Source organism: Heterocephalus glaber, unplaced genomic scaffold, assembly GCF_053883595.1.
Source record: "Heterocephalus glaber isolate CG9 unplaced genomic scaffold, H.glaber_assembly_v1.0 deba00001481, whole genome shotgun sequence".
Taxonomy (NCBI): domain Eukaryota; kingdom Metazoa; phylum Chordata; class Mammalia; order Rodentia; family Bathyergidae; genus Heterocephalus; species Heterocephalus glaber.
In genome coordinates, this window is record NW_028258317.1 from 18,018,555 (window position 1) to 18,033,227 (window position 14,673).

Below are 14,673 nucleotides of genomic sequence, written 5' to 3' on the forward strand. Positions count from 1 at the left end.
CACCCCTGGGTGTGAGGAGGGGCCCGAGAGCCCGAGGGTCCCTTCCCCTCTCCTCCCCTCCCCCTGCATCAAGTGCCACATCTCCTCCTGACTCAGACAATTAGATTCAAAGGATGACCTCACTGCATGCCGTCCCTCACTCGCTCCCTCCGCTAGCTCGCTCGCTCGCTTTTCGCTCTCGGCTCTCTCTCGGCGCGCTCCTTCCTCCCCTCCTCCCGGGCCCGCTCGCCGGCTGCCTTGCTGCTCGAGGCTCTGTCCGTGTCGGCTCCGGCCGGGCCCGGCCCCTCTCCAGCCCGTCCGTCTGCCTGCGGGGACTCTCGGGGTGGGGGGCTGCTCTTGCCTCCTGGGCCGTCTGGGGCTGCCCGACCCCAAGCACAGAGGGCCGATGCCCGCGGGCGGCCAGGCGGACCCACAGAGCGCTGGAGGCACCGACCGGGCGCCTGCGCGGGGACCCAGGTCAGTGGCCACACGGCCCTGCGGCCGGAGGTCTTGTCACCCCCGCGGCCGCCGCCTCTGAGACGCCCCCGCCTGCGCCAGCCCGCCCGCCCGCCTCGGCGCTTCCCGCTCCTTTCTCGGCCCCCGCCCCCCGCGGCTGCTCGGCGCGCTCCCCCTGCCAAGCTGTCTCTCTTCTCTTCTCTTTCTCTCCCCTCAGCCCCCCTGCCTTTGCAGCCGGTGGGAGGGACTGGGACTTCCTGAGGTCCCAGGGATGGGGCCGGGGCCCATTGGCTGCAGTCGGACCAGGCCTCTTAGAGGGGAGGGGGCTCTGGCTGTGTCCATCGGCCTGGGGGAGGGGACCACTTCTTGGGTGGGAGGGGGGCTACTGAGAGAGGCCCAGGGTGCAGGGGTGACTTCTAGTCAGGGGGATGAGCTCCTGCTATCTTTCTTTTCTCACATCCTGTGGGCCTCTTGCCTAGTTTCATTTGATCCCTGAAGCCTGGCTTCATTTTTCCACACCTTCTAGCTAACTTCAGTTCCACTGCCTGTTTTTATCTAGCTCCCAGAACCTACCTCCTTCTGGGCCTTGTCACCTGGTTTCCTTACATCTTTCTGCCTAGTTTCTTTTGTCTCTGCTGCCTATTTTTCCCCACATCCCCATCAGCCAGCTTTATGGGATCACCCTTGCTTGGTTTCCTTAGGTCCTGCTTCTTGGTGTTTGCAGCCCTGCCTGGTTTCCATGGAGCCATATCAGGCTCATTTAGGAGGGGAGATCAGAGCCCCAGCTCTACCTAGGTTGGCAAATGGTAAGGATATCTACAGCCCTGCCAGTTGTTCCTGAGTTGGGCCAGGCTAACACAGCCTGGGTTCCATTCTTCCTGGACAGAGAGAGAGTAAGCCAGAGCTACTGTGATGGGGTGGGGTGGCTTCAGGGTCTTAGGACAATTTAGGACTCTTGGTCTCAGTGGTTAGTTAGGGGAACACCTACTCTGCCTGCTTCTGGGTATCAGCCTCCATCTCTCTTTGGGTGTGACACTGATAACAGGACTTTAGCAGGGTTATGGTGGGGGAGGGGGCTGGAGTCAAATCCTTATCTCCTTCACTTCCTCTTTTTTTTTTTTTTTTGGTACCGGGATCGAACTCGAGTCCTTGTGCTTTCGAGGCAGGCAGCGGAACCACTGAGCTAAATCCCCAGCGCCCCTTCCTTCACTTCCTCTTGAAGCCTGATATCCAGGTGCCAGAGAAACAGTTATGGGCACAGAGAAGCTTCAAACAGGCCTGAAATTGCACAGCAGATAACTAGGCTGAGAGGTGTTGCTATTTTCAACCTGGAGAAGGGGAGAGTAAGAAGACAGTAAGGGCCTGGGGAGTAGGCTGGTTCTGGAATTTTCTGAGCCCTGCTGCTCACCCAGAGGCTTCCTTATCCCTTCTGTCAGGCCTGGATCTCCCTTCATTCCCTAATGCTGTTGAAAGTAGGGTTAGAGGAGGAAGGAGCTGTCTGGGGATTAATTGTTTATTTCCTCACCTTTTAGAGAACAACAGAGTTTCCCTTCCTTTCTCTTCCTGATACAGACTGTCCTGGCTTAATTCCCTTGTTTGAAGCACAGCCAGGCAACTTGAGGTCCCAGCATGGCATGACTGTTCTGAGTGTGTATTCATGACTTTTCCATTCAGGTTCATGCAGGTGTGGGGGTGTGAGAGACTGAGGGTGAATGAGGGGGTCTGAGCTTCTGGAGGTGTACAGTGGTGTCTAAATGCAAGATACACTGTGCTGAGTGTGTGATAGTATCCATATGTGACACCATGACTGTTTTGTGTGAGGGAGTCTGTGTGTGACTGTGACTGTACTGTGTGTGCACACACACCAGTGAGTGTGAGGCTGTGGCAGTGGGTATCCATGTGGGAGGTTGTGATGTGTGGCTGTGATAGTAGACTCTGAGTGCCAGTGAGTGAGAGGCATCCTGGGTGTGTCTGTAAAGCTCTGGCTGTGTGTAAATGGAGGTGAGGGGCTGTGGGGAGCTCCACAGGGTGGCAGTGAGAAGCTAAATGTGTGCTCCATCTTGGGGTGAAGTGAGCACTGCATCCTGTGTGACCCTCAATCGCTGGTGTGTGTGTGTGAGCATGTGTGTGCGCATACTTGTGCCTGTGTTTACCCATCAGGAACAGATTGCTCTAGCTTCCCCACTGTGCAGGAGGGGAGGAAGGGGGAGGAAGGATGGCTTGCTCTTGCCCAGCAGACCAGAAGGTTCCTCAGAAGCCGCATGCATAGTGCATATGCATGTTGGGGGGCAGAGAGAGCAGAACACTGTTCCACAGCAACAGTTCAAGCTTCTTTCCCCTCAACTCAACTCTGATTCTATTAGAAAGACCCTCGTTAGTTCCTTTTGTTACAAACCCATGCTTCACATACACTGCAGCCCCCACCCCATGTATGTGTGTGTGTGTGTGTGTGTGTGTGTAGGCTTGCATGCATGGGCCTCTGTGTATACTTTCAAGGGTGTGTCTACCATAGCAGTGATGGGGCCAGGGATGGGGTATGGTAGGACTTGCTGAGGCAAGTAGGTCTTTGAATCAGACTCCAAGTATAGAAAGCCATTCTGTCCACCCTCCAAGGAGGGCTCTTCCTTGCAACCTCCTTCCTGCCCACCCCACACCTGCTGTGGACCCTCTCCTGCCCCTCTCGGAGGGAAGTCTCGTTCAGCTCTATTGGTCTGCCCAGCCCCGGCCTCTCATGGAGTCCTTTCAGCTGTCCCACCTCTTGCTGTAACATTCTGTTCCTCCAAGAGGAGCAGCAGCCCTCTCCCCTTATACTTAACCAGACTGTGAGGGCCTTTTCTGGGAGAAGGGATCCTCCTGATTCTTCTAGAATCCAGAAGAGATTCTGGACTGGGGTTGAGGGATAGCGTATTTGGCACTTGTACCTCAGGTCCTGTGAAACTGTCCAGGACCCATGGGCCCAAAGGGAGGATATGAATTTATCTGCCCCTTCCTGCTCCTCATTCAAGAGGCAGGAAGCTGGACCAGATGACTTCTGAGGAAGAAAGCCCAGGCCTTCTGCATCTAGAGGGCTGCTTGAACAGAGGCTTACGAGCATGTGCATATACAATCCCATGCCTGGGTCACCACAGCTTGCAGGGCCCCAAATGGGCTTTCACATGTGGGCACAGGCTGGTGGGACAGATTCCCATCTCCCCAGGACACCTCCCCAGCTACCCAGCCGGGCCCATCATGGGAGGGCTCCAGACTCCCCCAACACGCCCGCACACACGTGCAGCAGGGCACGCACATGCTGATCTCAGGGTCCCCACGGTGCAAGAGGCTGGGGGTGGGGGGTTTGAGCACTCAGAGTCCAGGCCGCTGCCAAAATCCATCGGAATCTTGTCGTCCCCCCCCCAGGCCCCCATCTCCGGCTGTGGAGGTCACAACAGCAGGTGCGGATACCCACCCTCCCCAACTCACTCACATTGGGCCGCCTCCTTTTCCACAACCTCAGCCAGCGACTGGAGCTGGGGGACTGCTCCCCCTGCCTCCCTTTTGGCCCCCCTCCCATTGGTGCTCAGCTTATCCTGTCCCCTTCTAAGAGGTAGGAGGGGGGCTATGCTTTTGTGGGTTCCTTTCCCCCTGAGAACCCGACTTTTGCCCTTGGAGAGGGTAGGGATGAGGGAGCCCAGGAGGAGGAAAGGATTGCATAACCCTAGCATAGCTTCTGGGTCCTATGTCACTTGGGGCACCAAGAGCTGAGAGGAGGAACAAGTCTGGATTCTGAAGAGGAGGAAAAGAGAAAGAGCCTGAGACAAGAGACTCAGAGAGACAGAAGGGCTCTGAGACACTACAGGGAGTGGGAGCCTGCCCATGGCCAGCCCAGCCCCAGCATGGGAGCTGGCCCCTGACCTGGGCCGGCCCCCTCCTTGGTGGGGGGCTTGCTGGGCCAGCTGCCAGGGGCCAGGCCTTCCTCCTCGGCCTGGCCCCCCACCCTTCCAGCCTCTGGACGGCTTAGGCCTCTGCCCCCGCCCCCACCGCCCACACTGTCCAGGCTGCCTAGGCCTGGTGGGATCTGGGGGCCTCCTGGCCTCGGCCCCTCCTCCCCCTCCTGGAGCTTCGCAACCGCCCTGACTGTCTCTTCCAGGCTTCTCCTTGGCCAGGCCAGTGCTGTTCCTCCCTGGCCATCCTGTCAATGTCCCCATCTTCCCTCCACCCTGCTTGGTTTCTTTCTCCCCCTCCATGTGCAGTATATGTGTCTTCCCTTTCTTCCTCCACCCTAATTCCTCTGCAGGTCTGAGGCCTGCAGTTCCCCAGGCATTTGAATCAGTAGTGGGTGCTACAGGTTGCTGTGAAGAGAGGGGAAAGAGATGAGGCCTCAGGACAAATGGCCCCCTTTCTGCCTCCCTCTGTAGGATTCAGAAGTCTAGTGTTGCTTCAAGGGAACTGGAAGTTGTGATGTCACTCTGGCCCTGCACTGGGCGAGAAACCCTCCATTGGGTGACTGTTCCTGGCCCCACTCCGGCACTGGCAGGCGGGGCCGGGGGGTCCTGGCTGGTGACCTTAGGATCTCAGTTCTCCTTCTTGGAGTTGGACCTGTAATCTTGCTTTGAGGTCACAGTGTGAGGCCTCTCTGCTCATTCATTGTCTAGGTCAAATGGAGCCTGACCATCATGCTGGCTTCCCCTCCAGATTTCAGAACACACTATTGCTGGTAACACTCAAACGCAATTGAAGCTGAGACCCAGTTATTGGTGCCCATAACCCCCAACCCCAACCTGGTTGTGGTAGGGATTTTCCAGGGTTGGCCTTGGGTAACCCACAGTACTGGCCATGGTTCTGCAGGGATAAATAGAGGCTTTCCAAAACTCACAGCTCCATGCTGCAGGCTCTGCCTTCAGCTGAGCAGGGGGTGAGAAAGGGAAACAGGGAAACTGGAACATTTCTGGGCTGGTAAGAGAGGTCTTGGGTCCTGGGTCCTAAGTTGGACTCCAAAACTGAATAATTGAAGTCCCTCATCTGGAGCTTGTCACTGTATCTGTTACTGATGTTGACTGACATCCTCCATGGGTGCCAGTATTGCTGTGGACTGCTGTCATTTTGTGTGTCACTGAGGCTATCAACATCCCTGTCACTGTGTTAATGTCACCATTAGCATTCTCTATGTGACTTACCAGTCTCGTTACATCTTTGATTCTGAGGTTACCATCACTGTGACTGTGTCAGCCTCAACAAGTGTCATTGCCTTGCTGTTTGTGTCATTGTATGTAACTTTCATTCACTACATCATTGGCATATGGTGACTATTGACATGTACTGTGTCACTGTCAGCAGACCTATTGTATCATTTTCACTGGGTGTTATTATCACTGTGTAATGGTATATTTGTGTCATAGTGGGACAATTGCAGTAAATTGGGGCTCCAGGATTTGTCTTATATGTCATTTCTGTGCGTGTGTGTGTGTGTGTGTGTGTGTGTGTGTGTGTAATGAAACACTGGGGTCTCGTGTTGGACAGGTGCTTGGACCCTTGTGCTCCTGAGCACTGGGCTTCTTTCTTGCTGGTGGGGTGTTCTGCTCCCTCCTCATTCTGGGGTTGACCTCTTCAAGGGGTTTATAGGGAACCTGGGACAGTTTGCATGGCCCTTTCTGGGGCTCTACGGCATTTATCGTCCAGATCTATCCCAGAGTCATGGGATGTGGGCTTGGAAAATTCCTGGGAAAGATGTTCTTTGCTCTGGGATGGGAGCCTGAAGTGAGCCAAGGCAGGGCAGTGGTATGTTTTGGATGCCTCCAGCCTTAGCCTCCCCACCTGTGGACTGGGTCCAGCTGGGATTCTCAGGAAATGAAAGGGGAAAGTGGCCTGGGGATTGGCAGAGGCAGGAGCAGGGGTAAGATTTCAGTTCACTCGTTTTGGGGTTTTTAAATTTTTGGTAACAGGGATTGAACTCAGGACCTTTTGCTTTTGAGGCAGGTGCACCGCCACTGAGCTAAATCACTGGCTTCAGTTCACTCTTGTGCCTTGGGGGCTGGACTCTTAGTTTTCCATTGGGAATTTCCCCCACCCCCAGGAGGGTCCTGCTGTCTTGCCTGACACCAGTTCTTGCTGCTGGACACCCTCCTCCTTCCCACTAGACGAGTTGGGGGGACTCCCCAAGGTGCTCTAGGTGTGAGCACAGAGATGCTTTGAATCTGTCTCTCCTTCTACCTTGGACATCCCCCATGAGCCCTCTCTTCTTCCCTGTGTCCCTTCCATTTCTATCTCTGTCTCTCCTTGTCCCTCTGGGTCTCCACTCAGCACTCTGCCTCTTTCCCTGCCTCTCCATTTTTCCTCCCTGGGCCTTTCCTTTCTCTGGGTGCCTCAACCCTGCAGTGTCTGTCTTGGTGCCCCACCCCCACTCTCTGCAGCGCTAGCTCTCTCTCAGCAGCGCCTGTCTCCCGTGGCTGCAGCCCCGTTGGCCCAGGGCCCGGCCCTTACAGTAACTCATCGGGCTGATGGAGGCGACTTTGATGAAGAAGCCACCCCTCCCCCTGCGGGGGCCTAAGCATTTGTGTGTGTGTGTGTGTGTGCATGTACTCATGGGGTATATGTTTGTGTGCGTGCCTGGATGCCTCCCCCTCCTACCTGACTGGGACCCAGAAGGAGCTGGGAGCAGAGACCATCCTTGCCCTTCTCCCTCTGACTCCCATCCTGTGATCTAACCTCAGTCCATTCCGCTTGCTTATTTCCCTGCCCATGGCCTGATTCCTGCTCCCATGTGGTGGTCAGGGGACCTGGCACTGAGGTGGAAGATCTTCCTGGCTGTGAGGAGAAAGGCATCGACAGATGGCAGAGATGGAGGGGGAAGGTCTGAGGGCCACCAGCAAGGCTGAGGTGGGGAATCAGGTAGGCCTCTAGCCTCTGTCTCTTTTTTCTAGTACCAGGTTTGAATTCAGACATTCCTAGGTTTGTTGCCTGGTTGCTGGCTGTGTGGCTCTAGTCTTTGCCTTAACCTCTTAAGCCTGAGGAGTAGCTGAAGATGGGGAATGGCTGAGGGTCAAAAGGAGCCAGGCCAAGTGGTGGCTAAGGCCCCAGGAGTTATTATTGTGGAAAGGGAGGTACAGGGAGGGGCAGTCAGAGGACCTGTGGCTATGGCTGTGGCCAAGAGGACAAACAGATTCAAAGAGGAGAACTTTCCTGGGGAAAGCGGGGAGCAGCAAAGGACAGGCAGGAACCCTCTCCTGTAACGGAGTCCCAGGAAGTCAGATTCTCTCCATCCACTCCCACCCCAGCTGCTATAGACTGATACCCATCATTGTCTCCCCTCTGCTATAGCCATGCCTGTACTGTTTCTGTTTCTGGCACTTTCTCTGGGTATATCCAGCAGTACATCTCTTGTCAGTTTCCCTAGATGTGTGTCTGGCTGTTTCTCTGGCAGTATTTCTAACAGTGTCCCTGGCTGTGTCCCTGACAGGGTCTCTGGCGAAGTATCTGACTGTGTGTCTGACAGTGTCCCCTGGCAGTGTTTTTAGTGGTGTAGATACTTCCTGACTGAGCATCTGGCTGTGAGTCTGGCTCTTTTTCTAGCCGTTTGTCTGGGTGTATGCCTGTTTGTGTCTCTCAGTTTCTCTTGTATTTATGTGCCTGTGTGTCACACAGTTTCCCTGGCACTGATTGTGACAGCGTCTCTAGCTCTCTGGCTGTGTTGCTGGTGGATTCTCTGCCTATGCTCCTTGCTCTTCCTCTGGCAGTATGTATGCATGGGTCTAACTGAGTCTTTTAGTGTTTGTGGCAGCTCTTTTGGTTTTATTGGCCATTCTCTTACCATTTCTCTGGCTGGTTATCTGGTTATATCCACCTTTGTCTGATGGTCTCTCTAACAGTCTCTAGTATTCTCTCCCTATGTATGGAGCTGGGTTTTGGAGTTCTCTGTGGTTGTTTGGGTATCTCTGGCCAGTGTCTTTGCTGTGACATTGTCTATATCTCTGAGGGTCGCCCTGGTTGAGTGGTAGTGTCCCTCAGTATCTCTTTCTTGGTTGACCGTTCCTCTCCCTCCTCAGACAGGAGAGAAGGCTGTTGTATTTGGGGTCTGTTCTGCAGGAAATAGTTATTTCTCTGCCCTAGGTGTGAGTGTGTGTGCTGGAGTTGGGAGTGGGAGCAGTTGGACTCATCCCAGGAAGCAAACACCAGGTGAGGGTGCTGGATCCTGCCTGGCTTCTGGGGACATGTCCTGAGTGTACTTTGTATGCTTACTTGGGTACATGTAGACACAAGTGCATCTGCTGGGCTGGGAGTCCCATGTCCTGGTGGGCACATGGCTGAAGTAAAGTTGGGTCCCTGGGTCCCTGGGACCTGGGTCCCTGACAAAGACTTACATATAAACATTCCTTGTTTTCTCTTCATCACTGGTATAAAGTAAAGCACAACCACACCGGACTGGGGTCATGTACCATTGGCCTGGTACCCTGCTGCTCTGAGTTTCCCAGAGCCCAGAGACTAGGCTCTTGGAAGGATGGGTGGGGATCAACAACAGATCCAAGAGGCTCCTGAGCATTTAGGTCTCAGGGCTTTTCCCCAGGAGCACAGCAGGGGGCCTTCCATGCAAGGCAATTTGGAGAAGTACAGACCTCCAATTAAGTTAAAACATTACCCTCTCAGTTTGTGATGTTTATAGCTAATTAGCCAACCTCAGTAAAGTTATATATTTCTTTTTAGAAAAATAGCCCTGACATTACCAGTGTTCTATAACTCATCCACAGTTGACTACATTCCATAGCCAGCAGTCTTATTGAACAACAAACCACTGTAGGTTGCCTTCTACAATTGTAGAAAACCTTTGCCTGTAGATGCCAGTAATGTTGCTTTCTGTTGCTGAAAGAGGATCCTGAGCCCCATTAAGAAGGGCATTTGGGATCAAGGTACGCTGGCCCCAGGGCTGGGATTTTCCAGTCTTGCCTGAGAACAGGGGGGGTGCTCAGGAGGTTCTTGTCTGAGCTGATGCTGCCCTCCTCCACTTGTTTCTTCCAACAGATGGCTGCTCCTGTCCCATGGGCCTGCTGTGCTGTGCTTGCTGCTGCTGCCGCAGTTGTCTACACCCAGAGACACAGTCCACAGGGTGAGTTTTCAGGGGAGCTGCCTGCTGACCTCCCCGCCTCACCGAGATGCTTATGAATTCTCATTGGCACAGCTGCATACTAACACCACCCAGTAGTCACACAGGCACATGCTGGCATTGTTGCACACGAGCACCTTGAGGGACACATAGTCATGTGACACTGACAGCAGGGTGACCCACTGATGTCTCATAGGCACAGACCTTCAGAGTCACACCTGAGTGGTCACATGCAATCTGATTGTGTCTCTCTGGTTTGAAAGATCTGTCGCTCTTCCCATTAGGGAGAATGTAGGGTAGAGAGATGGGAGGATAATTGGGAGTGGAGTAGGGTATGGATACCTGTACAGTATTTGGGTAAAAGGGGAATCTCCTTCACCAGAGTTGTGGGGGTGCAGTTGGGGGCACTGATAGGAGACAGTGAGAAAGACTGCTAGTCACTGTCTACCCTCAGCTTTATCCTAGAAGGAAGAGGGGGAGAGGTGGGAGAGTCTGGTGCACTGAGGAAGGGGACCAGTCAGTCAGCTGGAATGTCGAGTGGGGAGGGACTGCTCAGGGACTGGGCTATTGGCAGCCTCCCCCACTTCCCCCACCTATTTGTCCAGTGAGGGCTGAGTCCTTCCCACAGCCCACAGAACAAAGAGCTGCACCCCTGCTGGGGGAATAAATGCCCTTCTATTTTGCCATCAGCCCCTCTCCTGCCTTTGAGGCAGCACCTCCCGATGCAAGTTCTGAACTTGAAACCTGTCTTGAATGAGGATCCTTAAGCTCCCCCACTGGTTAGGTCCCATCCACACTCCACTTCAGCTGCGTTGGACAGAAACAGGTGTTGGGAGCATCTCCAGAGCCCAGGCATGGAGCAGAACTGATGGCTGAGCTCTGCTAACTTCCAGGCTGGGGTTCAGAAGAGTAACAGGTTTAGTATTCTGTGGACTCTGCCTGTGAGACCAACGCAGTGAGACCCAGAGAGACCCTGGCCACACACACCACCTTCGCAGGGCCTGCCAGTGGTCTCTGCCTTTGCAAAGGTCTCTACATGTATTATGTAAAGATGGCTGCACATGACCAAGGCCTTGGCATATGGCCAGTCTCAGAGACTATGTGAAACTGTTCTTGTGTAGGTGACTGTACATCCCTGTTTGAGTGGGTTTCTGTGTACAGCTCTATCCTTGTGGGTTGTACCGTTTATGTGACATTGTCTGTGTGACTGTGCCCTTTTAGGGGCTATATTCTTGTGTTTGAGAATACACCCCATGTATAAAATAGTACACTACATCTGTTTCTTTTTGTTTATATTCCTGTTAAGTTGTCTCCTTGTGTGAGAGACCCTGCCTTCGTGTGTAACTGTCCCTGTAGGTGACAGTGCCCTTTGTGTACATGTCTGTGATCTTGTATCAGGTGTTACCATTCCTGAAGTGGGACAGTGTCTCTTTGTGACTGAACACACGTGTGACTACAGCCCTGTGGATGACTTTCCTGTATGTGCTGGTTCTTTGTGGGTGACCGTTCTCATCCTGTGTAGTGATGTGAAGTTGCTTAGGATGCCCCGGGGGGACTGTTTCCGGCATGTGGTCCCCATGTGAGCCTATGTGTGCAGGTGTGAGGGAGCTGTCAGCTCTGTCCCTCTGTGTTCTGCATGTCCATGACCTCATCCTGTCTCTGTCTCTCATCCTGGCTTCTAACAACCTTTTCACAGCTGATTCCTTTGGAGCATTTGTCACCGAGTCAGGGCCAAGAACCCCATCCTCCCCCTGCTGCTTGATTTAATTTCTGAAATGGACAGCACATCAGTAGGGGCACCCACAGGGTGGGAGGAGAGCTGTCCAGAGACAAAGGATTAAATTATTGCCATCTTTGGAGCTGTTGCTTGGCTGTGTGTATTGTAATTGTTGTGTTATTGTAGCAATTGTGACACTGTGTGATGATCGTGTCACATTGCCCCCCCCCCCGTATTGTGTCCTGTAGTTGTCTTCTGTCATTGCACTGTCATTTTTTATTCCTTCCCTGCTCTTCCATCCTTGTTTTGTCACTGTTGTCTCGTTGTGTTCCTGTTTCTTTTGTGAGGGAACAAGGTGTGGTGGGGAAGTGTTTTAACCCCACTGCCATTGTATTTTTTGTATTGTTGAGTTGCTGTTTCCTCACCTTGTGGCTGTACCTGCCTCCCAGCACTAAAGGCCATACCCGGTCTGTGTTGATTCTGAGTTGCTCTAGGTCAGTGTGAATGTGTTGCCACTGGGACTGTGATGGCCACGCCCCCTCCCCAACGGTCAGTTTTCAGCCTCTTCCTCAGGCAGCTGGATGCAAAGTTGCTCCTGGGGGGTGGTGTTCAGAGAGAGGGGCTTGGCATGTTTCCTGGACGCTCCAGGTTTTTGGAAGGAAGGCTGGGGTGGGGGGTGCTCAGTGGCCGGAGCTGGTGGACTTGGGGGGGGGGTCAATGGCTTGAGTCTTGGACACTGGGCCTCTGGTCAGGGGGAGGCCCCTGTTCAGTCTCTAGTCCAGCCTCACAGCTGTGGCCTCCAAGGCCCCCAGCCACCGCCCTTCCGCCTGTTCATCCTCTGGCTGGTCCCAGGCCCCACAGACGAGTGGTCAGGGCTGGCTGGGTTTCCTGCTTCCTTCTCCTCTGACAGGGACAGAGAGGCTCAGAGAGGGGCAAGACAGACAGGCAGTGAGGAAGAGAGACACAGAGACCCTGGAACAGGGTGGACAACAGAGGCACCAAACAGGCACAGATGTTCCAGCATAGAGAAAAGCAGTCCTGAGGAGGGGGCTGCTGTAAGGGGGAGGGGTGGCTGGCAGGCCCAGGGGCATCCTTGCCCCCCCCCCCCCAGTCCTGGTGGTGTTAACAAGTCTAATTAAGAGGCCACTGGCCCAACTTAATTGGCTCGTTAACAGGAACTGCCTCTGAAAATCCCCCAACTCAGCGGGGTGGCTCTCTGGAGGGGAGATGTGAAGAGTGTTAACGAGGGATCCCGCAGCCCCCCCTTGCCCCCTCACCCCTCCTTTCTCCCCTCCCACCCTCACTCCACAGATCTGGCTGGGAAGAGGGAAGCATCTGTCCTTCCAGGCTTAGGGGGTAGGATGAGAAGCTGGAGTTGGGGGGTGTCCTAAGATTCCAATCTCACTGGCTTTGCATGCCTGCCTCTGCTGCTGCTAACTGCGGATCTGCCTCTGACTCTGTCCTGCTCGCTGCTTCCCCCACCTGGCGCTGCCTCTCGACAGGTGCTCCCTTCCATCTCCAGTCTCCTGGGCTCAGTCCATCTTGCCTGGGCTGCTGAGGCCAGGGCTGGGGATTGCTTTTGGTTCTGACAGTCCCCTCCTGGGGGCAGGAGAGGATGGTCAGAGCACTCACTCAGTCCCAGCCTCCCCCACACTTTACAGTTACCACCTCACGAAGTTGACAGCTGCCAGGAGTTCCCCAGGGTTCACTTCATGGCGTGCCCTTCTCACTTCTGCTGCTGTCTAAGCCCTGGATGGCTAGTGGGAAAGGGGCTGTGGAGGGCAAACAGTTGGGGAGAGGGAGGGGGGAGGAAGAGAGATGTAGAGAGATAGAGACAGGACAGAAAGACAAGGATGAGGGAGAGAAATAGGGGTAGAGATCAGAATCCGGGAATGGGACCTCTCAGCGCCACTTTGGTTGGGTGATGGGTGTCAGTGACGGGCTGGACTTGGTGGCAAGAAGTTAGGATCATGGGGGCTCAGGGAAACTTTATAAATGCCCCAGGGACTGGATTTGAACAGAATTTTCACTGAGAATTGACCCTTCTCAGCGCTACACAAACTCAATAACCTCACTCGTTCTTTCTCTCCTCTTTTTCTCACACATTCACATACACATGTGCACACGTACACACTCCTTACCTGCACACAAATACAAACTTAGAAACACTCACATACCTGCAAAAGAGAAGTTGCACATGCCTCTTCTCCCCAAGATAAATCTCATGGTTACAGTGCCTCTCCCTGGTCCCACTGTGTGCCTTCACAGGGTGTCATCTGTACACATTCACCCAGTGGTGCTAGGCAGGGCTGTGACCTGTGAATTTTGCTGTGTCCTCTCCAACCCCACAGAGGCACCCCATGTGCAGTATGAGCGCCTGGGCTCAGATGTGACGCTGCCATGTGGGACAGCAAACTGGGATGCAGCTGTGACGTGGCGAGTAAATGGGACAGACCTGGCCTCTGACCTTCTCAATGGCTCTCAGCTGGTGCTCCATGGCCTGGAACTGGGCCACAGTGGCCTCTACGCCTGCTTCCACCGTGACTCCTGGCACCTGCGCCACCAAGTCCTGCTACATGTGGGCTGTAAGTGTTGTTCCCCAGCCCCTTATCTGATCTGTCACCTTCCTTCAGGCCCAGACTTCAGACCAAGTCCTCTTCCAATGGGAGGGGCCAGGGAGAGGGGAGGGCTGCAGCCTGACCCTTGCCTTCAGATCCTATCCTAACCTGCTCTTCTGATCTCTGAGCCCAGTCTTGCCTAATGAGTCCAGACCCTTGGGCATTGCATCCATGTATCCCACCTCTAAAAAGGTCTTTGAGGTCCTGAAATCCTGTCCCCTAAAACAGAACAGGCAGAGGAGAGCCATATGGGACCTGAATGGGAAGGGATCTTAGAGTCAAAGCTCTGAGCTCAAGTGGCTTCACTGTGTCTGCTCTCAAAGGGCTGGCCAGAGGTCTGAGGGAGGGAAAGGGACATATGGCTATGCAGGTATAGATAAGAGTCTCCTGGGAAGAACCTAGAGAAGGAGGAAAGCTTCTTGGAGTAGAAGGCACATGGAGACCCAGAAGATACATTGGACTGTTCAAAAGATACATTGAAACATCATTTGTGGCTTGAAGCTGACTGTGACTTACAGGCCTTAGAAGCTGGGAGTGGCTGGGAAGCCACTTGGGCTGGTATAAATGGGAGAAGGGAGCAAATCATTATCGTGGAAGCTGGGGAGTGACATGGCCTGAATCAGGTTCTTAAAAGCTGCCTCTCACTGCAGTGAAGAGAGCCAAGTTGGATGGGGAAAACCCAGAGCAGAAAGGAGGCTTTGCTAGACACAGGAGAGATGATGAGGACCTGGCAACAGGGCATGGAGTTGGGGAAGTTAGGGTGGGATTGGGACTCCAGGAATTGCAGTCAAATGCTGTATTCCTGAGCTATAACAATCCCCACCACCACCGCG

At 54.0% G+C, this 14,673-nt stretch overlaps 1 protein-coding gene across 7 annotated transcripts in view; it reads left to right on the plus strand.

Moving 5' to 3' along the window:
• Cntfr (ciliary neurotrophic factor receptor) overlaps positions 1-14,673 on the plus strand; it is a 38,996-nt gene that overhangs the window by 11,844 nt on the left and 12,479 nt on the right. For 3 of the 7 annotated variants that reach the window (XM_021252989.2, XM_021252987.2, XM_004838427.4), the window contains exons 3-5: positions 7,183-7,299; positions 9,424-9,508; positions 13,574-13,807. In XM_021252989.2, the coding sequence (XP_021108648.1) occupies positions 7,240-7,299; positions 9,424-9,508; positions 13,574-13,807 (379 nt within the window). In that variant the 5' untranslated portion in view covers positions 7,183-7,239. Of the gene's footprint in view, positions 1-431; positions 457-7,182; positions 7,300-9,423; positions 9,509-13,573; positions 13,808-14,673 lie in introns of those variants that run through there. The other 4 variants (XM_021252993.2, XM_021252991.2, XM_004838428.4 and 1 more) reach the window with 2 other exon arrangements.